The sequence below is a fragment of the Diadema antillarum genome, unplaced genomic scaffold, assembly GCF_040938485.1.
Source record: "Diadema antillarum isolate AM-2024a unplaced genomic scaffold, OU_Dant_1.0 seq00002148_RagTag, whole genome shotgun sequence".
Taxonomy (NCBI): Eukaryota; Metazoa; Echinodermata; class Echinoidea; order Diadematoida; family Diadematidae; genus Diadema; species Diadema antillarum.
The window spans coordinates 74,199-90,504 of NW_027272787.1; the positions used below are offsets into that span (position 1 = coordinate 74,199).

The 16,306-nt window shown below is 39.6% G+C and overlaps 2 protein-coding genes across 2 annotated transcripts in view; one reads left to right on the plus strand and one right to left on the minus strand.

Moving 5' to 3' along the window:
- LOC139714050 (exportin-4-like) overlaps positions 1-16,306 on the plus strand; it is a 113,645-nt gene that overhangs the window by 28,229 nt on the left and 69,110 nt on the right. The gene's annotated exons all lie outside the window — the stretch shown is intronic.
- On the minus strand, positions 1,224-3,935 carry LOC139714051 (uncharacterized). Its single transcript, XM_071625780.1, has one exon. The coding sequence runs from the start codon at positions 3,897-3,899 to the stop codon at positions 1,821-1,823; it is 2,079 nt and encodes a 692-aa protein (XP_071481881.1). The 5' UTR covers positions 3,900-3,935; the 3' UTR covers positions 1,224-1,820.

Below are 16,306 nucleotides of genomic sequence, written 5' to 3' on the forward strand. Positions count from 1 at the left end.
TATGACCAATACCTTCCTTAATAGACCCAACAAGAAAAACAAATTCTTTTGTTTCCTATTACAGTCGACCTCGCACAAGTCAAAAAATTGTTAAGTCGACTAAAGTTTCTACCCTGGATAGTTATAAACATACAATGGTACAATGTATGTGTTCAAGTTTAGTTTACATTTAAGTTGGAAGGATTTTCACATTTAAAGTATACATCATGATCAGTGTAAATTATTTGTGAAAGCACCATCAGTATGGAACTTACATAATTAAAAAAAAAAATAGTCTGCACCCTGCCATTCCCTTTTTCTCCTACACGCGGTATAGATTTAAAACCTTGGCCTTACATAAAAATTGTACAAATGTATACATGCAATAGACTCGGGCAGGCCAAAGTTATCTTCGCTCCTATACCCAACGTAACATATTCTTTCGTATACGATTATAAATTCTTCCAAGATGCCCTACACAGCATGGTTTGGATGCAGTTAAAATGTGCAAGTACAGATATTGCAATGATTTTCACTATGAGTTTGGAATACAAGTGCCTCATGCTACGTCATTTTCAATTTCTGTGTACAGAATTTAGTATGAACATCTGAATCAAATTTTGAGTTGTTGATTAAAAAATGGGTTATAGTAGGAAACCAGACTAATCCTTTTATACAATACTAACTAATCAGTCTTCATGTAATGATACAACATTGTTGCCTGAGAACCAGAAGGCCTTTATCACAATTTTTAGGGGTAGTAAATTATTGGCACATCATCAATTTTGAATTATTTTCATTTTTAGTAGATTTTTAAAATCCATACCACACTGAGCACTATATAACCCTACAATGGATATTTTGAACATTGCTTATAAATCTGCCCACTTTTGATTTAACAAAACTTTTTTTTTTATTTCATGACAATCAATTGTTTCCTTTTTATCCATACTCAAATCTTAGAACCCAATAACACCCTTCTGCTTCTCAGCTGATGATAAGTTGGTGATTATCCACCCCATTGCTTGATTCCTGTCAGGGCAGCGAGGGCAAAGAAAATTAAATTCTGACTAATGAACACACAAACAGACAGACAGATGCTGCCATCCCTTTTGGACCTCAAAGTGATTAACGATATATGAACTCGGGGATTTGACTTTGATCCACCTTATCCCTACAGTCTGAATGGTCGTCTTGTTGTCTAGTGAGTGCAAGGAACTCTTGGGTATTTGGACACACCAGACTAACTATCCTCTCACAAAAAAAAACCAAAAAACCTACAACAAACAAACAAACAAACAAACAAAATAACCAAAATATCAATACCTTGTCTAAATAGTTGACGCAGTTCATCTTACACCCATATTCACCCCAGGGTGTATATGGACCAAAGCTTTCTTCAACATCTGATGACAAAGTTTTTGAAATAAGTTGATGATGCACGTCCATATTGTTTTACATTACCCACAGATGGAACTAAAAGGTCCACATTTGATATGTAGTATTTATGTGGATGCTAATTCTGAAATTTCCCCATAGTAATAATGGCTGATGATAACAAGTAACATTAGACAAATCTTGACCAGTATATACATATAATGTACTTAGAATATATTCATGTAAGAGTATAGTTAGCACCTGTAATATGAATATGAAAGCATATAGATATTCATTGAGTATAGAACATTGCAACACTTGTGATACACAATTACTGTTGTGAAAATAGGAGATATAACATCGATCACAACAAATATTACTGGTTGCAACAGAGAGAAAGAAAAAAAAAACACAAAGAGAATCACATACTCGTATCGAATGAGGGATATGCCACATCAGATATGTCATACAAGTGTATGTTTGTTGACTGGATCGTCCTCCCCTGCTATATTTTCGTAAATATTGTCTGGATCGTAGATATTGTCCGGGTCATCTACAGGGAGTTCAGCACAGACTTTCCCATTTCCATTTTGATCTTGTAAGCCACCCTCAACATACACCAATCTAGCCTGCTTCACCTCGTTAGGCGGATGCGGCAGTGTTCTGATGTAGCACCCCTCCGTCACGTCGGGCTGCGAAGATAGCGTTGCCGAGGCGAGGCGACAGACCGGTGTCCCGTGCCGCATGTTGTGTCCCCACGTCTGGTTCATGCAGCACGTGTGCGATCGCGGGTGCTGGTAGTGCGGCTCCAGCGAGTCCTTGCGCTGGGGCGGCTGGGGTTTGGGCGAGGCTGGCATGGAGGAGATGCAATTCGCAGGGCGGGCCCCGGGCCGCACCTTTTGGTAGTGACTGAGATCCGGGTGGTAGTAGTTGCTCACAGCCTGAGGGGACGACGTCGCTAGGCAGTTCTCGGTGCCGTAATCAGATGAAACGATCGTCTCGGCAGTCGATATGACGGGCTGCTCATTGACCACGTGATTGGCGGAGTGGTTGGCGGAGTGAACCACAACATGCAAGGTTGCTTGCACCTGTTGCCTCTGCTGATCAGGCACCCCTCGCTCGCTGTCCGGCAATTCGTAGACATTGAGAGTTTCACTGGAGGTGCGCAAGGTGCTACATCCCTGGGAGTGAGTGTAGTGAAATTCTGAGATCCGGGCCCCAGACTTGGTGGTCGTGTGGTGGCATTGGGCGTGGGCTTTCTTGGCTTTCTTTCGGCAGCCGCAAATGACAGGTGCATATATCGCGAGGAGAATGAGCAAGAACAGGGACATGAGAACGCAGATGATCAGCAGCCATATTGGCCACATTCGCCTCTTGTTCGGGTGTTTGTGAACAAAAATATCGGGCTCCTCTGGCTTGATGCGAACAGGACCCGTTGTTACGGTTGTTGGTCCAGACTCTGTGGGTGGGGCAATGCCATTACCCCCCAAACTAACAACAGTGCTGCTGTTAGCGACAGCCCAGCCATTGTTTGACAGTTCACACACAATTTCAACGTCCATTGAACTTTGGAGGATGGATAGATCTGTCACACGAAGTGTTCGTCCATTGTTCTCCAGTACGAAGCCCAACATGCCTGGCCGCACAGGGTTGTTATTTACATACCAGGTAAAATTGCTTACTTCACGCGTCAAATTAACACTGGGTCCGCATGTGAAACTGAGTTCGATCATATCTTGGGATGTGTGCTGGCCCTCAGTCAGTGGCAGTGTTCCTCCCTGGATGTCCTGCCAATTTGCTGGCATGCTTGAATCCATCTTGACAGGTGGCAGAGTTGTGATAGCAACGGGCTCCACCGAACATTCGCGAGCAACGACTAACGCTTCTCCGCTGGCTTTGCAATAGTAGTTGGACAGATTCTTCCCAGGGAACACAATAGTTTTATGCCTGGCGATTGTCCTCTGATTCCAGGACATCTCTGAAGCCAGCCCCATTTCCCCATCAAACCACTGTAACTGCACGCTGGGTAAACCGCCGTTCGAAGTACACACAAGCTCAACCTCATCCCCAGGCAGAAGCAGGCCGTGCCTTTTCCTCAGCTCACATAGCGGGTATTCCTCCGGAGGGGCAACGAGCACACGGACGACTGCTGGAGGCGACGTGTATGAATTTTTGTAGATGCTCGTGTAGCACGCGCATTGGTACTTGCCCGCGTCCCAGGCGCTGGCGTTCGAAATCCTGAGCGTGAAATCACCAACCGAGGTGTCTCCCACAATTTCGTAACGCTCTCCGGCCGGCTCCGGTATGCCCCTCATGCGCTCCCCGTTCTTGGTGAAGTACGTCTGCAGATCCATGCGGTACCAGTACACAGTGCAGAAGTCCGATTCTCGCAAGATGCATGGCAGGAGGACTGCGTCCCCTGCTCTGACAGTCCTGTTTGAAGGGAGAGTGGCGATTGGGATAGCCTGCCCACTTGCCACATGAGATGACATCACAAACAGTATAAGAGTGGGCAGAAATATGGTGCAGTGGAGAAGCGACATTTTTTATCCTTTTCCGCCTTCTCTTTTGCACTACAGTCTTTGTCTCTATAACAGACAGTTAATCCTCACCACTGGCAATTGAATGTAAAGAGAGTGTCAGTTAAAAATATATTCCATTGGAAAAAAAAAGAAGAAGAGAAAAATGCAACTCAGTCGAATCACAGTATTTCACTGATGTTAGAAATGAACACACAAGGAAGACTAACACAAAATCTCCTTTTTCATGCTGTAGCCAGCTTGCTAGCTCAGAGGTTTTGTAATCCAGATATGAGCAGTTAATCCAGATATCATGTTAATCCAGTTTGGTTGCACAGCACAGTAGACCACCCCCTTTGCAAACTGACTGACGTGACAGGAGCCTGCAAAGCACAGATGGCCCTTATCAATTGTCCAGTTATCCAAACACAGTGATGACTTCCGTCCACATGGAAACACTCCCAAGTCTTGTCAGAGAAAAAAAAAAGAGGGGGGGGGGGGGGCTGGAGAGAATTGCCCTGACCAGGATGCTGATGCAAAAATATTGTGTCTGAGAGACCCTAATTCCAACAGATGCTCTTTTTAGTTTTATGAAGTGGTGTTGTGTTGCAACTTCAAATTTCAATTGTACAAGTTGGCATAATATTCCATGGCTTGAATCCTCCAATGATATTTTTATAAGCTCACAGAAATTTAAAGAAAAGAAAGAATATGTTGAAGGTCTACGAGTACAAAAAAGATCTCTGTAAATCACTTAAAAAAAAAATCAAACCATTTCAAAGAATGCCACTGACAGGACTATTTGACTCAACACTAAATATTTATGATGGAATTTAGTTTACACTTATTATTTTTAGACAGCTATTGGGATCCTCTCGGAAATATCAATTTTGTGTCATTCATATGTTGCTTGGAAATTCATTAAACACCTATTTGGTGATCAGAGCATGCTAGAAATTATTGGACTCTTTGGCCGTTGCCAAAATAGCTTTCGAGTGTTTGGCAGGAATTATTCCAAGAATGTTTCAAGTGTTTGCTCCAAGGCACAGCAATGATAATCCTTCCCTCCAGTGAAGGGGAAAATCGACGATAGCTTTATCCGCACACACACGAGAGTTCAAGTTGAAAAATGTCTTCCGTGCCAGGGAAGGCTGTATTGGCTCAATGACGCACAAGTTTATTCCAAGTAATTACACCTGTACTCCATAAAATGATAATCTCCGAACATCCATCCCTCCGTACATCAACCCCCGCATCGAGTAGCACAAACTGTAGAAGTTTTGTACGTTTGTGGTCCTTACATGCAAATATTGAACCTGGGGGTCACACCGTCAAAAATAAGATTGTTGGAAGTCAGCAGAAGAAGAACAGTACTAGCAGTTTGTATACATCAGCTCTTGTCGGACCATTACTCCAAATTTGAAGAGTTATTTCTGCTGTATTTTTGCTTGAAATTTCAGCAAGAAATGAGTGATGACATCTGATCGAGATGTATAGCCGGGATGGGGAAAGATTAAGATCAGTCAGCTCGGCGATGCACGAAAGTTCAAGGCTGCATCCCAATGTCCGTGATGGAAACTAATTAGTTGTGGCTCCAAACTGATTCATAACCATTTGGGACAAATGTCTGTTTTAGAAATATATCAGAATGGGATACATCTAGATCCGTAAGGAGGTTGACAAGAAGTCACTGTAGGGTGGTCATCTGTCTCTGCAGCAACGATTCAAAAATCAAAAGTCCAGACATCTGCCTTTCTCCTCGGGTCATACTCCCATTTTCCGCTCTCGCCCTATCTCTCTGTCAAACTGATGATGCAATTTCTCTCAAATTGCGGATGCCTTTCTCTCCCCTCTCCCTGCTCCGGATTCAAAATCAGACATGGGATGGTACAATTGTAGATGGTATGATAGGATATGCAGGCATGAGAGAATCACTTTCACAGCTTCTCAGCACAAGTTACTGGGCAGAATGTGGAAGCTACTCTGAAGAAATAGCCACCAGTCCTGGTACTCTACTGGCCACCCCCCTTTACTACAACTTTACAAGCTGGGATATATCTTTTCTTCTCCCCCACCCCCTTTTTTTCCCCTCTCTCTCCCTCTCTTTCCTTGTCTTGTAATATGGTACAAGATGTCGTACATATTTGCCCTGCATATGCATGAGTGTCTGTGTGTGTGTGTGTGTGTGTGTGTGTGTGTGTGTTTGAGTGTGTTAGATGGACCAGAGAGTTTCCTGCTCTCCCATTGGCTGCTTGCTGAAACTTTTCATCACTGTTAGACTCCTCCCACTTTTGCCAGCTACAGAGCTACAGTACTTGTGGTGTAGTCTGGGTCACAGACCCAAAAACATTATGTTTTTGTTGCTTTTGTCTTGTAAGAGGGTTTTATTATCCTGATGAATGCAACATTTCAACTCGAGAACCAACAGTTGAGACTTGTCGCATAATATGTCCATTTTACTTTAGCAATCGTTTTCCCTTGAACCATGCTATTGATTGTGTAACATGTTGCTAAATGAAGTTCAGTAACATCAGAGGTAGAAAAAGATATTTACCTATAAAAAGGCCTTTGTATAATACTCTTACAATGTCACCATTGCCTTCCAAGTGTGTGTTTGTATTAAATCAAATAATTTCAAATTTCATTGAGACCTTGATGAAAAAGCAAAGCAGAACAAAACAAAACTTACATTGACACATACCTGTATAATATTCTGTCTCTCAATGTAATGATAAGTACTGAGAGTACAGTAGTTCATATGATAATAGAAAAAAAAATTATTTCAGTAATGCACTTACTGAACTCAAAATCATGTCTATTATAATGGCAAGAATGATAATTATCATTATCAGTCTGTTTTGGCTTCAGTCCTGATGGTACATCAAGTTGAAATGGATCAATCGCTATGTAGCGGGGTATGGCAGCATAAATGTAGAAGTCTACTATCTTCAGCCACATCTGTATGTGATGTCAGTGGTGTCCCAAAGAATGGGGATGGGGCTGCCCCAGTTGGTCAGTGTGTGGTCTTGGATGGACCAGCTGTTCAGGAAGGAAGAGGGCATTTCTGGCCAAATAGACCTGGTAGCTATCACCAATTCATGTGTCCTGATGAACAAATTAGGATCTGTCCAACCCACTTTATTCAGCAACCAAAGTCTGGAAGGATCCATTTGTAAATTGGAAGAATGGTACACAAAGAGCCTCCAATACATCTCCCTCCACCCCCCCCCCCCCAGTCTTTCTATGCTCAGAATGGATGAATGGCCTACTTTGTGGCCATTCACTTATGGGTAATTCCATGGGGTTGGGACTGAAATTGTGACATACAAGTTGAAAATTCAAGTTGGGTAAATTGAAATTTTCTTTTTCCCCCTGATTTGTTACTCCCATTCTTCAACTTATTCCACTAGAAATCTGTTTATTACTTCGCACACTTTCAGTCAGCATGGGTAAACAGGTATGACAAATACCTACGTTACATAGACTTCATTTTGTGACATCCTCAATAATTTTGTGTTCTGAAATGATAACAATGAACATATCCCAGTTTTTTTCCACCATAACACATCAACATGTTATCTGACAGGCACACGAGATCATTATTAGTAAGATTGTCCATTCTGATATCAACTGCAAGACACTTTTATTAACATGTTTTTTTCTACAAACCATTTACAATTTTAACCAAAGGTTTAACTTTTTCCTCAAGAGTGACACAATAACAATATTCTTTAAAAAACTACAGTCGAGGCAAGTGAGTTGTATGGACATTCAAGTGAAAACATGATTTTATTGTTATCATCAGGGGTTTTCGTACTACAACCTTGTCCACAGTATACTACCTATGTTACACGGACAGTATGTCTTCGTAACATAGGTACATTACGAAATATCAACTGATTTCCTTTGTTGTGGTGTCAGATGTTAAAACCTACACACATAGACTTTATGTATGTTCCCATGAATAACACTAATGTAACAGTTCTTTGGAATTATACCTGCTGTATACCTTTGTAACAACACCTATGTTACACAGACTTCAATTCTTTGTAACTCTGGTATGAATAAAGGTAGACTTAATAATAATAAGAAGAATGATGTCAAGCCTTACACAATTCGACCTTATATACTCTGACTAACAACTTCATCAACTGTCAACTCAACTATGAAAACTAATAAAGAGAAATCATACAAGTTTTCTTGTCTTCTCCATGTTCTTTGTTTGAAGTTAATTTCTGCTCTTTTCTACAATGTCCATTTTCCCTCCGTGCAGTTTTCTTTTTGTCTAGTTTGTTATGTTCGCTCTTCTTTGGTGTTGCTTTGTCAGCTTCCTCTCTCTGTTTGTGGAGTGCTGTGGCTGTGCCCTTTTCACTCTTTCACGTAATTTAATCACGTAGCGGCGGCAGAGGAGGATCCATGGCAGATTCATCGACAAACTGGACAAAAGGTGTGAAGAGAAATAACATGAAAGAATTAACAGAAAATTTGTGTCTGTGTACTCTTTATATTCCTGTTGATGTATCTGTGTATATGAATGGAATTAAATAATTTGGACAATTTTGCTTACCTTTCTACCTCTTGTCATACCAGTTGGCTACAGTTCCATGTGTACCATCCACCAAAAAAAAAAAAAAAAAAAAAAAAAAATATGGGTTACGTTTAAAATGATGTACAGCAGTAATGATAATAATATTAATAATGATATAGCATGTAAAAAATCATTTTCATATTCTACGCTAATTTTTTTTTTTCACATCTATGTAAGCTAGCAAGGCCAAGGGCAGGGCGCTGCCCCAGTGTCATGGCTAGGGTTAGGGATAGGGTTAGGTTTACGGTTACGATCCTATTCCAAATAGACCTCAAACAAAATACTAGGCCCCCCCCCCCTTTTTTTTTTTTACGGTACTCAATCCCCATTAAATTCAAAATTTTTGCCCTCTTTTTAGGATAGGATAGACCAATATTATGCCAATTTTGATTGCGGTACACATGGAACTATTTCCTACCAATTACCTACCCAAAATGAATACGAAACTGGCATTTTAGCTTTGAGACTTTACAGTGGGTGAACGTGGAATGGAAACAGTGAACCCATGTACTGCTTCATCAGAGCACCGTAAAGCCATCTAACACTATTAAAGACACTCAGTCGTGGCGAGTGGTTTGTGCGGCACGGAGACGAACGCAACACGCTGCCTCCCCCATTCTGTATCAAATGTAGTGACCCCCGAATGAGAATAGCGCTGGCTCAATGGGTCAGCGAAAATACGATAGGCTACAAGAGAGCTCCCTGTGCTTATCTCCTAACCCAAAATGGCTGTCCCAGCGAGCCACGAGAGCTTCCGAATGGACGCACACTCTCAGTGCGCATGCACATGAAGAGAGGCCGAAAGAGCCACGCATCTTCTGGCCTCTCTCCTCCAATCACCGCAGCTCGCGGTGACAATATTTGTGTATGACGCGTACACACACACGCACACACACACACACACACACACACACACACGCCGCAGCGTCTTCTGGCCTCTCTCCTCCAATCACCGCAGCTCGCGGTGACAATGTTTGTGTATGATGCGTACACACACACGCACACACACACACTTGTCTCAGTGGTAGCATTGCCCAATTGCATGCACAAACTTCGGTCGTTCGGAGTTTACGTACCATTAGGGATGGCGATCGGCTGCCTTTAACAGGTCAGTGAAATCTTGAAAGGAAAACAGTGACATTGTAAATCTGTTCAAGAGAAAGAATCTAACAGCTCTTAATTCCCAAAATATCAACAACAAAATTGGGCAAACTCTTTCTTTAGCTCAGACGCAGTCTGGACGTCTACGTATTCCAACTTCATAGTACGGTACCGTACTAACGTTCAGCACATCTACTTGGTAGATACGAATGACATAAGTAAGGTCCAAAATTCACAAGAATCGGGACGTAAAATAATGTTATATTGCCGTGCAGATACACTGGACATACTTTTGTACGGTTTTCTAAGAGAGGAACACATGCTCCTTTTGCAGGGACGGGCATAAAAGGGGAAATTTGGCGATCACAATTACGAACATGAACAAGTAACAAATATCTCAGTATGTGGGACTACAGCGTGTTAACAGCATCATCGTCCACCGTATATTTGGCCAGTTTAGTGGTTTTAATATCGTTTTTTTCCTCCAATACAGTTTACAAAATGTGACAAAAGTTATTTACTTCGTAAAATAGCGTACAAGCTTACCGATTGACATCGGAAACATTGAAATTCCCGATCGGAAACATCGAAATTCACGTACCGATGTAACACGGACTACAGCAGAAAAACGGGTCTTGCGCCGTCCAGGTAGGTGTGAACGGGCTGTAAGTGGTCTTCCCGCCGTTGGGGAAGTACTGCCAGTGACGTAAATACGATTGCTGAAGTTAGTAGCTCTTCTTTTTGTCGCGAGCGCGACTTTCTTATCCGATGTTACACGAAGAGGCCGGACTTCGGACGGAAGTACGGCAATATGTTCTGTGTTTTCTCTTTTATTTGGAGCTTTTTTATGCTAATTTTTGGACAATAATACTCCTAAAATATGAGTCTAATTATAGAAATCAAGTTTCTGATCATATTATGATTATAAGTGTATGTAAAACCATGCAATACCGATGTTACAACAAAAATCGCCGCGGACTTCGTTTGTAACATCGGTATGAGGTTGCTTCAAGATGCTCTGGTGTTCTTATTTTGTGACACATGTTTATGTGCCTTATAGTCTTTGTAGAAGTCACCTTGCCTCTCTTAATTATGATAGGCATAATGCTGAAAGGTTGGGTATTTCTGTACTACATTGCCATGAAAATGGCATATATTTTTGTCACAACTGGTACCACAAAAAAAACATGAGACATCAACAATGAAACAGTCACAGACAAAATAAATTTGTACACAGGCTTGTTTTTTATTCATCAAATAATTCTTCACACATCTCTCTCCAAGAAAAACCACAAACCACAAGCAATTATTTGATAAAATTTTCAGAATATGACTTTTATTCCCTGCACAACATGAAAATCTAGAGCAGGCCCAACCCCATGGAATGACCCTTATACAAGAACTTTTATAAATGTGTCAGTCCTACAGCCATGGGCGGGTCCTGTGATAGCATTCTATGACAATGATAATGAATGAGTAAATTGTGCTTTCAAGAACTTTTTGGATGGTTTTTCCATTTTAGTTACAGTTGAGTTGTCTGATGCTACAGCAGTGTGTGCTTTGGTCAAGCTGTCACCATCATGCAGAGATACTGGTAATTAAAGGACAAGTTCACCTTCATAAACATAAGGATTGAGAGAATGTAGCAATATTAGTAGAACACATCATTGAAAGTTTGAGGAAAATCAGACAATCCGTTCAAAAGTTATGAATTTTTGAAGTTTTTGTGCAGTACTCGCTGGATGAGAAGACTACTGCAGTGTATGAATAACTTACATGTAGATGTCACATGCGTACAACAATATAAGGAAAATATAAAGAGAATTTCACAAAATTCCATCTTTTGAAAAAAGTACACATTCCTCTGACTCGTTACCGACAAATGTTATGGGTAATATTATTCCCCCTGCCTTAAGAAAGAGGCAAGTCAAGTGCTCTTTTATTATGCGAAAAAAGTGAAAATATGTTGAATATTCTTTTACATTTTCTTTATACTGTTGTACGCATATGACTCACAAGCTGTAGTAGTCTCCTAATCCAGCGGTTCCAACACAAAAAATTAAAAAATTCATAACTTTTGCATCGATTGTCCAATTTTCCTCAAACTTTCACTGATGTGTTCTACTAATATTGTTGCATTTTCTCAATCCTTATGTTTATGAAGGTGAACTTGTCCTTTAAAGGGATAATATAGTTTTGGTTAAGATTAAGATTTAGGTTTATAATTTTTTCCTTTTTTTGCGAGGTAATTAGAAACCACTTTATATGAAATATCCAAAGATCATTTAGGCCTAATTCGAAGAGGAATTAAGTGTTTATTTGATGAAAATTACTTTCGAAATAGCTGAAATATCCAAAAACAAAGTTGTCATAATAAAAAATGGGGCCCACTTTTTATGAGGACTTCTTTGTTTTAATTTGTCTGTGGATTCAGATGTGAACAGGGGCCTGTAACTTTTCAGTCCGTTTCCACCTCCCTGATAAACTATACATGGTTCGCTGTCATGCATTTATCTCAATATAATGATGTAATCATTGTATTAAGGTTTTTCAAATTCAGATTTCAAATTCATTTTTTGTTAAATTTTTATAGTGCTGAACTCACAAAATTAGTGGATATAGTCTGCATTGCCATGACCCTTTTACCTATGAATTTAATTGCTGTAAATCCTAGTAAGTATCTGGTCGTCCTTTGGTTTTGACAGAGTTGATTTTTGGTCCCCCCCCCCCCCCCCAGTTTTTAAAGGGATGGTACAGTATTGGTGGAGATGAGAATTTGGCTTTTATATTTTTGTGAGATACCAAGAAAACACTTATGATATAGTACAGAACATACCACATTAAGAGGAATTCAAAGTTTATTTGATGAAAATCGGGTTTGGAATGCCTGAAACATCAAAAAAAAAATGAATAAAGAATAAAAACAAAGCAATTGTAATAAAGTGTGGGTCCCACACTTTATTAGAATCGCTCTTTTTTTGATATCTCAGCCATTTTGAAACCAATCTTCATCAAATAAACGTTGAATTCCTCATAGAATTACATGCTCTTTCATATTTCTTAAGAGGTTTCTCAGTATCTCACCAAAAAAAGTTAGAAACCTGAAATTAGGTCTCAACCAAAACTACATTTGTATACAATCCCTTTAGATCAAAGATTTGGATGCAAACAAGGAGAGGGGGATGGGAGTGATACTAGGGCTGATGACTAGACCCCTAAATGGCTCACTGAACACACAGTATCATAGCACTTTAAAGGGACTGTACAGTACTGGTTGAGGTGGAGATTCATGTTTTGAACATTCCTAAGTGAGATAATGAAAAGCCTTTTATGAAATATGAAAGAGCATGTAATTTCAAGAAGGATTCAATGTTTATTTGATGAAAATTGGTTTTCAAATGGCTGAGATATCCACAAAAGTGCTAATGATAAAACTAAAGGCGACATGCTACAACTTTATTAGGATCTCTTTGTTTCACCTTGTTTTTGGATATCTCAGCCATTTCAAAACCGATTTTCATCGAATAAACTTTTGATACGCCTTAGAACTGCATGCTCTTTGACATATCATAGGGTGGTTTCTGAATATCTCACAAAACGTTAAAAGCTAAATCCTCACCTCGACCAGAACTGTACACACCCTTTAATCCCTCAGTAGACTGAAGACCACCTCTTTGTTTACAGTCCCTTGGGAACAACGTGTAGAGTGACTGATGTTGGCCAAATAAATCCCGCTGGAGAAACATTTTGCTCTGGACCTAAATTGAAGGCATCCTCTGCCACTACTATAATCACAAACAGTGTTATCTGTGAGGTCCGCTGAGGAGGAAATTGCCTTGTGTAATGGGCTCTTCAGAACACTATCTTGCTTCAAAGTGTGGAGTAGATTGAGTTTTAAAGGTATAATTTACCTTTGGGAGCTGTGATTTAAAAAGAAATGTTTGAGATATCACATTTGATGCATATGTGTAGGTCAGTTGTATTACAAGACATCCTACCATGTAAAAAATTTGCAATAAAGCCTAAATGTGACCGTGCACCTCAAAACGAACATAAAGTCGCACACACTGATTTTGCATGAGGACTGAAATAAGTGAAATGGGTCAACCTAGCCGAACTTAACTTTGTCATATTTTCTGAAAGAGCGGATCTTCTTTTACATTATGCTAAAATTTTGTATCATAAAACGGGCAGGAAAGTGTGTTTTTTAGCAGTTCATCTCGAACATTTTTGGTAGAATAGAGTGATTATGTGTGCCTTTAGAATCCCTTTTTCATTTCTGAAAAACCTTGTCCACACTCTTCACTTTCAACTCTAATAACTTTTGAAAGGATAGTGCTACTGCTTTGAAAGTTGGCATTAATTATGGACACAATGTGTTAATGAGGCATGCTTAATTTCCGTTTAATCTGATAATCCCTTCATTGTTGATACTCTGGTGGTTTACTTCCTGTTTTTTGTCCCATTCATCGCACAGCCAGCACAGTTTGGTAAAGATTAAGCGCTTGAATAGACACTGTACTTCAGAGCCTCTTTTCTCAGTTCACACTTTACCTGAGTTTGTGCTTTCTTTCCAATATTTAGATAGGTTAGGAGAGTCCATTTGATTTGAGTTATACATCATTTTAAAGCTTAAAGTCTGCTCTTTCAGAATATGGTCTTAACTAAAAATTCATGTCTGGCGACTTTTTGTTTGTTTTGAGGTGCAGAGTCACAAATTATAATGAGATATCACCATATTTCTCAATGAGCCATAACTTTGTAGACGATTTAGTCTAGAAACATTTTTATTATAACTATTGTTCACATTTTGTATATTTAACGATAATTAACTATACTGATTCAAAGTTTTACATTGGTTATTTCTATCCCCAACTCACATTTTAAAACCATTTTAAAGCACTAAAGCTGGGTTTTTGTTTCATCTGCAAATGGTAAATTATGCCTTTAAAGTAGGAAGCCTGGTGGAATAGCAATGGTATGCCCTGCAAGTGAACATGTTCCTTCACATCACTCAACTTTTGATAGAATGTGAAAATCATACCTCTTTTCACAATTCTTTTCTGCCTTAGACATTAGTTTTCTATGAAATGTTAAATGGATAGTTAAGTTTTGGTTGAGATGGGGATTCAGCTTTTCCTTACCTGATTTCTCTCTTTCCATTTTCTTTTATGTTTTCAATGAGGGGTGGGGCTGTTCTCCTTTATCTAAATAGGGCCTACAGTGCGTGAACTTACATGCATGAATGAATTCTTTGACATGCATTTCCACAAACTTGTCCACTTTATTTTAGTCCTTAATTGTATACCACAGTCATCGTGATCTGTACTTATATCAAATTTGATATTACTTCATTTTTTGTGGTTGCTTGTGGATACTCCCCCCTTTCATCCGTAATGAGAGTGAATAAAGAATGAGTATCTAATTCACAAATGTGAAAATTCCAATCACTGCATTCTCTACAAATGTATGAAACATGCAAAAATGCAATGATTTCTAAAGTGTAACTGTAAGACTTGATCTAATGACAAGAATTGTCTCTCATGCAGTTACACAAATAAATGTGCGAGATAGTTGTGAAGTATCAATACTGAATAGAAGCTTCCAATGTCTCTTTCCAAAGAATGCAATATTCCAAGACCCCAGCTCCAAACAAAATCTTTCAAGTGTAACAACATGATGATTGAAAATTTCATTATGGTACTTGAAGTTGCCGCAAATTAGGCCTACAATGTATGATGTTGAATGCAGTGCTGACCAAAATGAAAATATCATTCTTCGTAGATCTTTCTGAGGATAGATTTTAAGGATGTCCATGGTGTGTGGATGAAGAATATTCAATAAGCAAGTTTGATTATTCTTGACAAAAGCTGTGCTTCAAAAATATTGTAAGTCAAGCCATTTTAAATTCCATGCTCCATGACATGTTTGATAGATTCCACATCCACAGGACCTACTTGTAAGCTCAGGACAACGAAAGTGCAAGTTTATTGCAGAGTGTCATCTCTTCAGTGGCAGTGCTGGCTGGGATGATGCGATATAGGGGAAGGAATGTAAACAATTGGTAGCAGGCCAAATAAACAGAGGAGGGGGTATTCTGTTTGGCCAATAAAGCTGAACTTCTGGTGGTAGGCAGGAAATGATATAAAGGGAGGCCTTTATATTGGAGTTTGTTTATCTGTTTAGCCCCACATTATGTCACTTACAGAAGAGGTATGGACATTCCCTTGATGGAAGAAATGATGTCATTGGGTTATGTGGGTTTCCTGTATTAATAAGAGTGACTACTGACACAACAGGCAGGAAAATTTCACTGATTTATGGTTGACAGTGACCTGTCATAGCCCCCTATAATTCCTTTCACCCAATGAAGGTGAAGGTTTGTTGTAGTCACTTGAGCTTTTTAGCCAATGATATACACTTGCCTCGTACTTGCACATTGATTTCCTCCAGGTCCCTGTTTATAGAGGAACAGTTTTATGCTTTGAATAACATAGGGCCTACAGGGATACAGAAAGATTTTTTTTTTTGTTTTTTTTTTTGTAAGTGCTGCTGCCATTCCATCTTCATATTAATTTGTATACCCATCGTATATTGATATCAAGCATATGGAATGGTGGATGTTCCATCTCAAGCTTATGAATGCGAGAAAGTGAGGGAATGCAACATTTCATGTATTTTCAATCACATTATTCCAGCAAGATGAGGGGGATGATCCTCATCTCTCTCATTGCTCTGTCCT

Excerpts from the sequence above, each read along its gene's own strand:
- LOC139714051 (XM_071625780.1), bottom strand. The coding sequence starts at position 3,899 with ATGTCGCTTCTCCACTGCACCATATTTCTGCCCACTCTTATACTGTTT.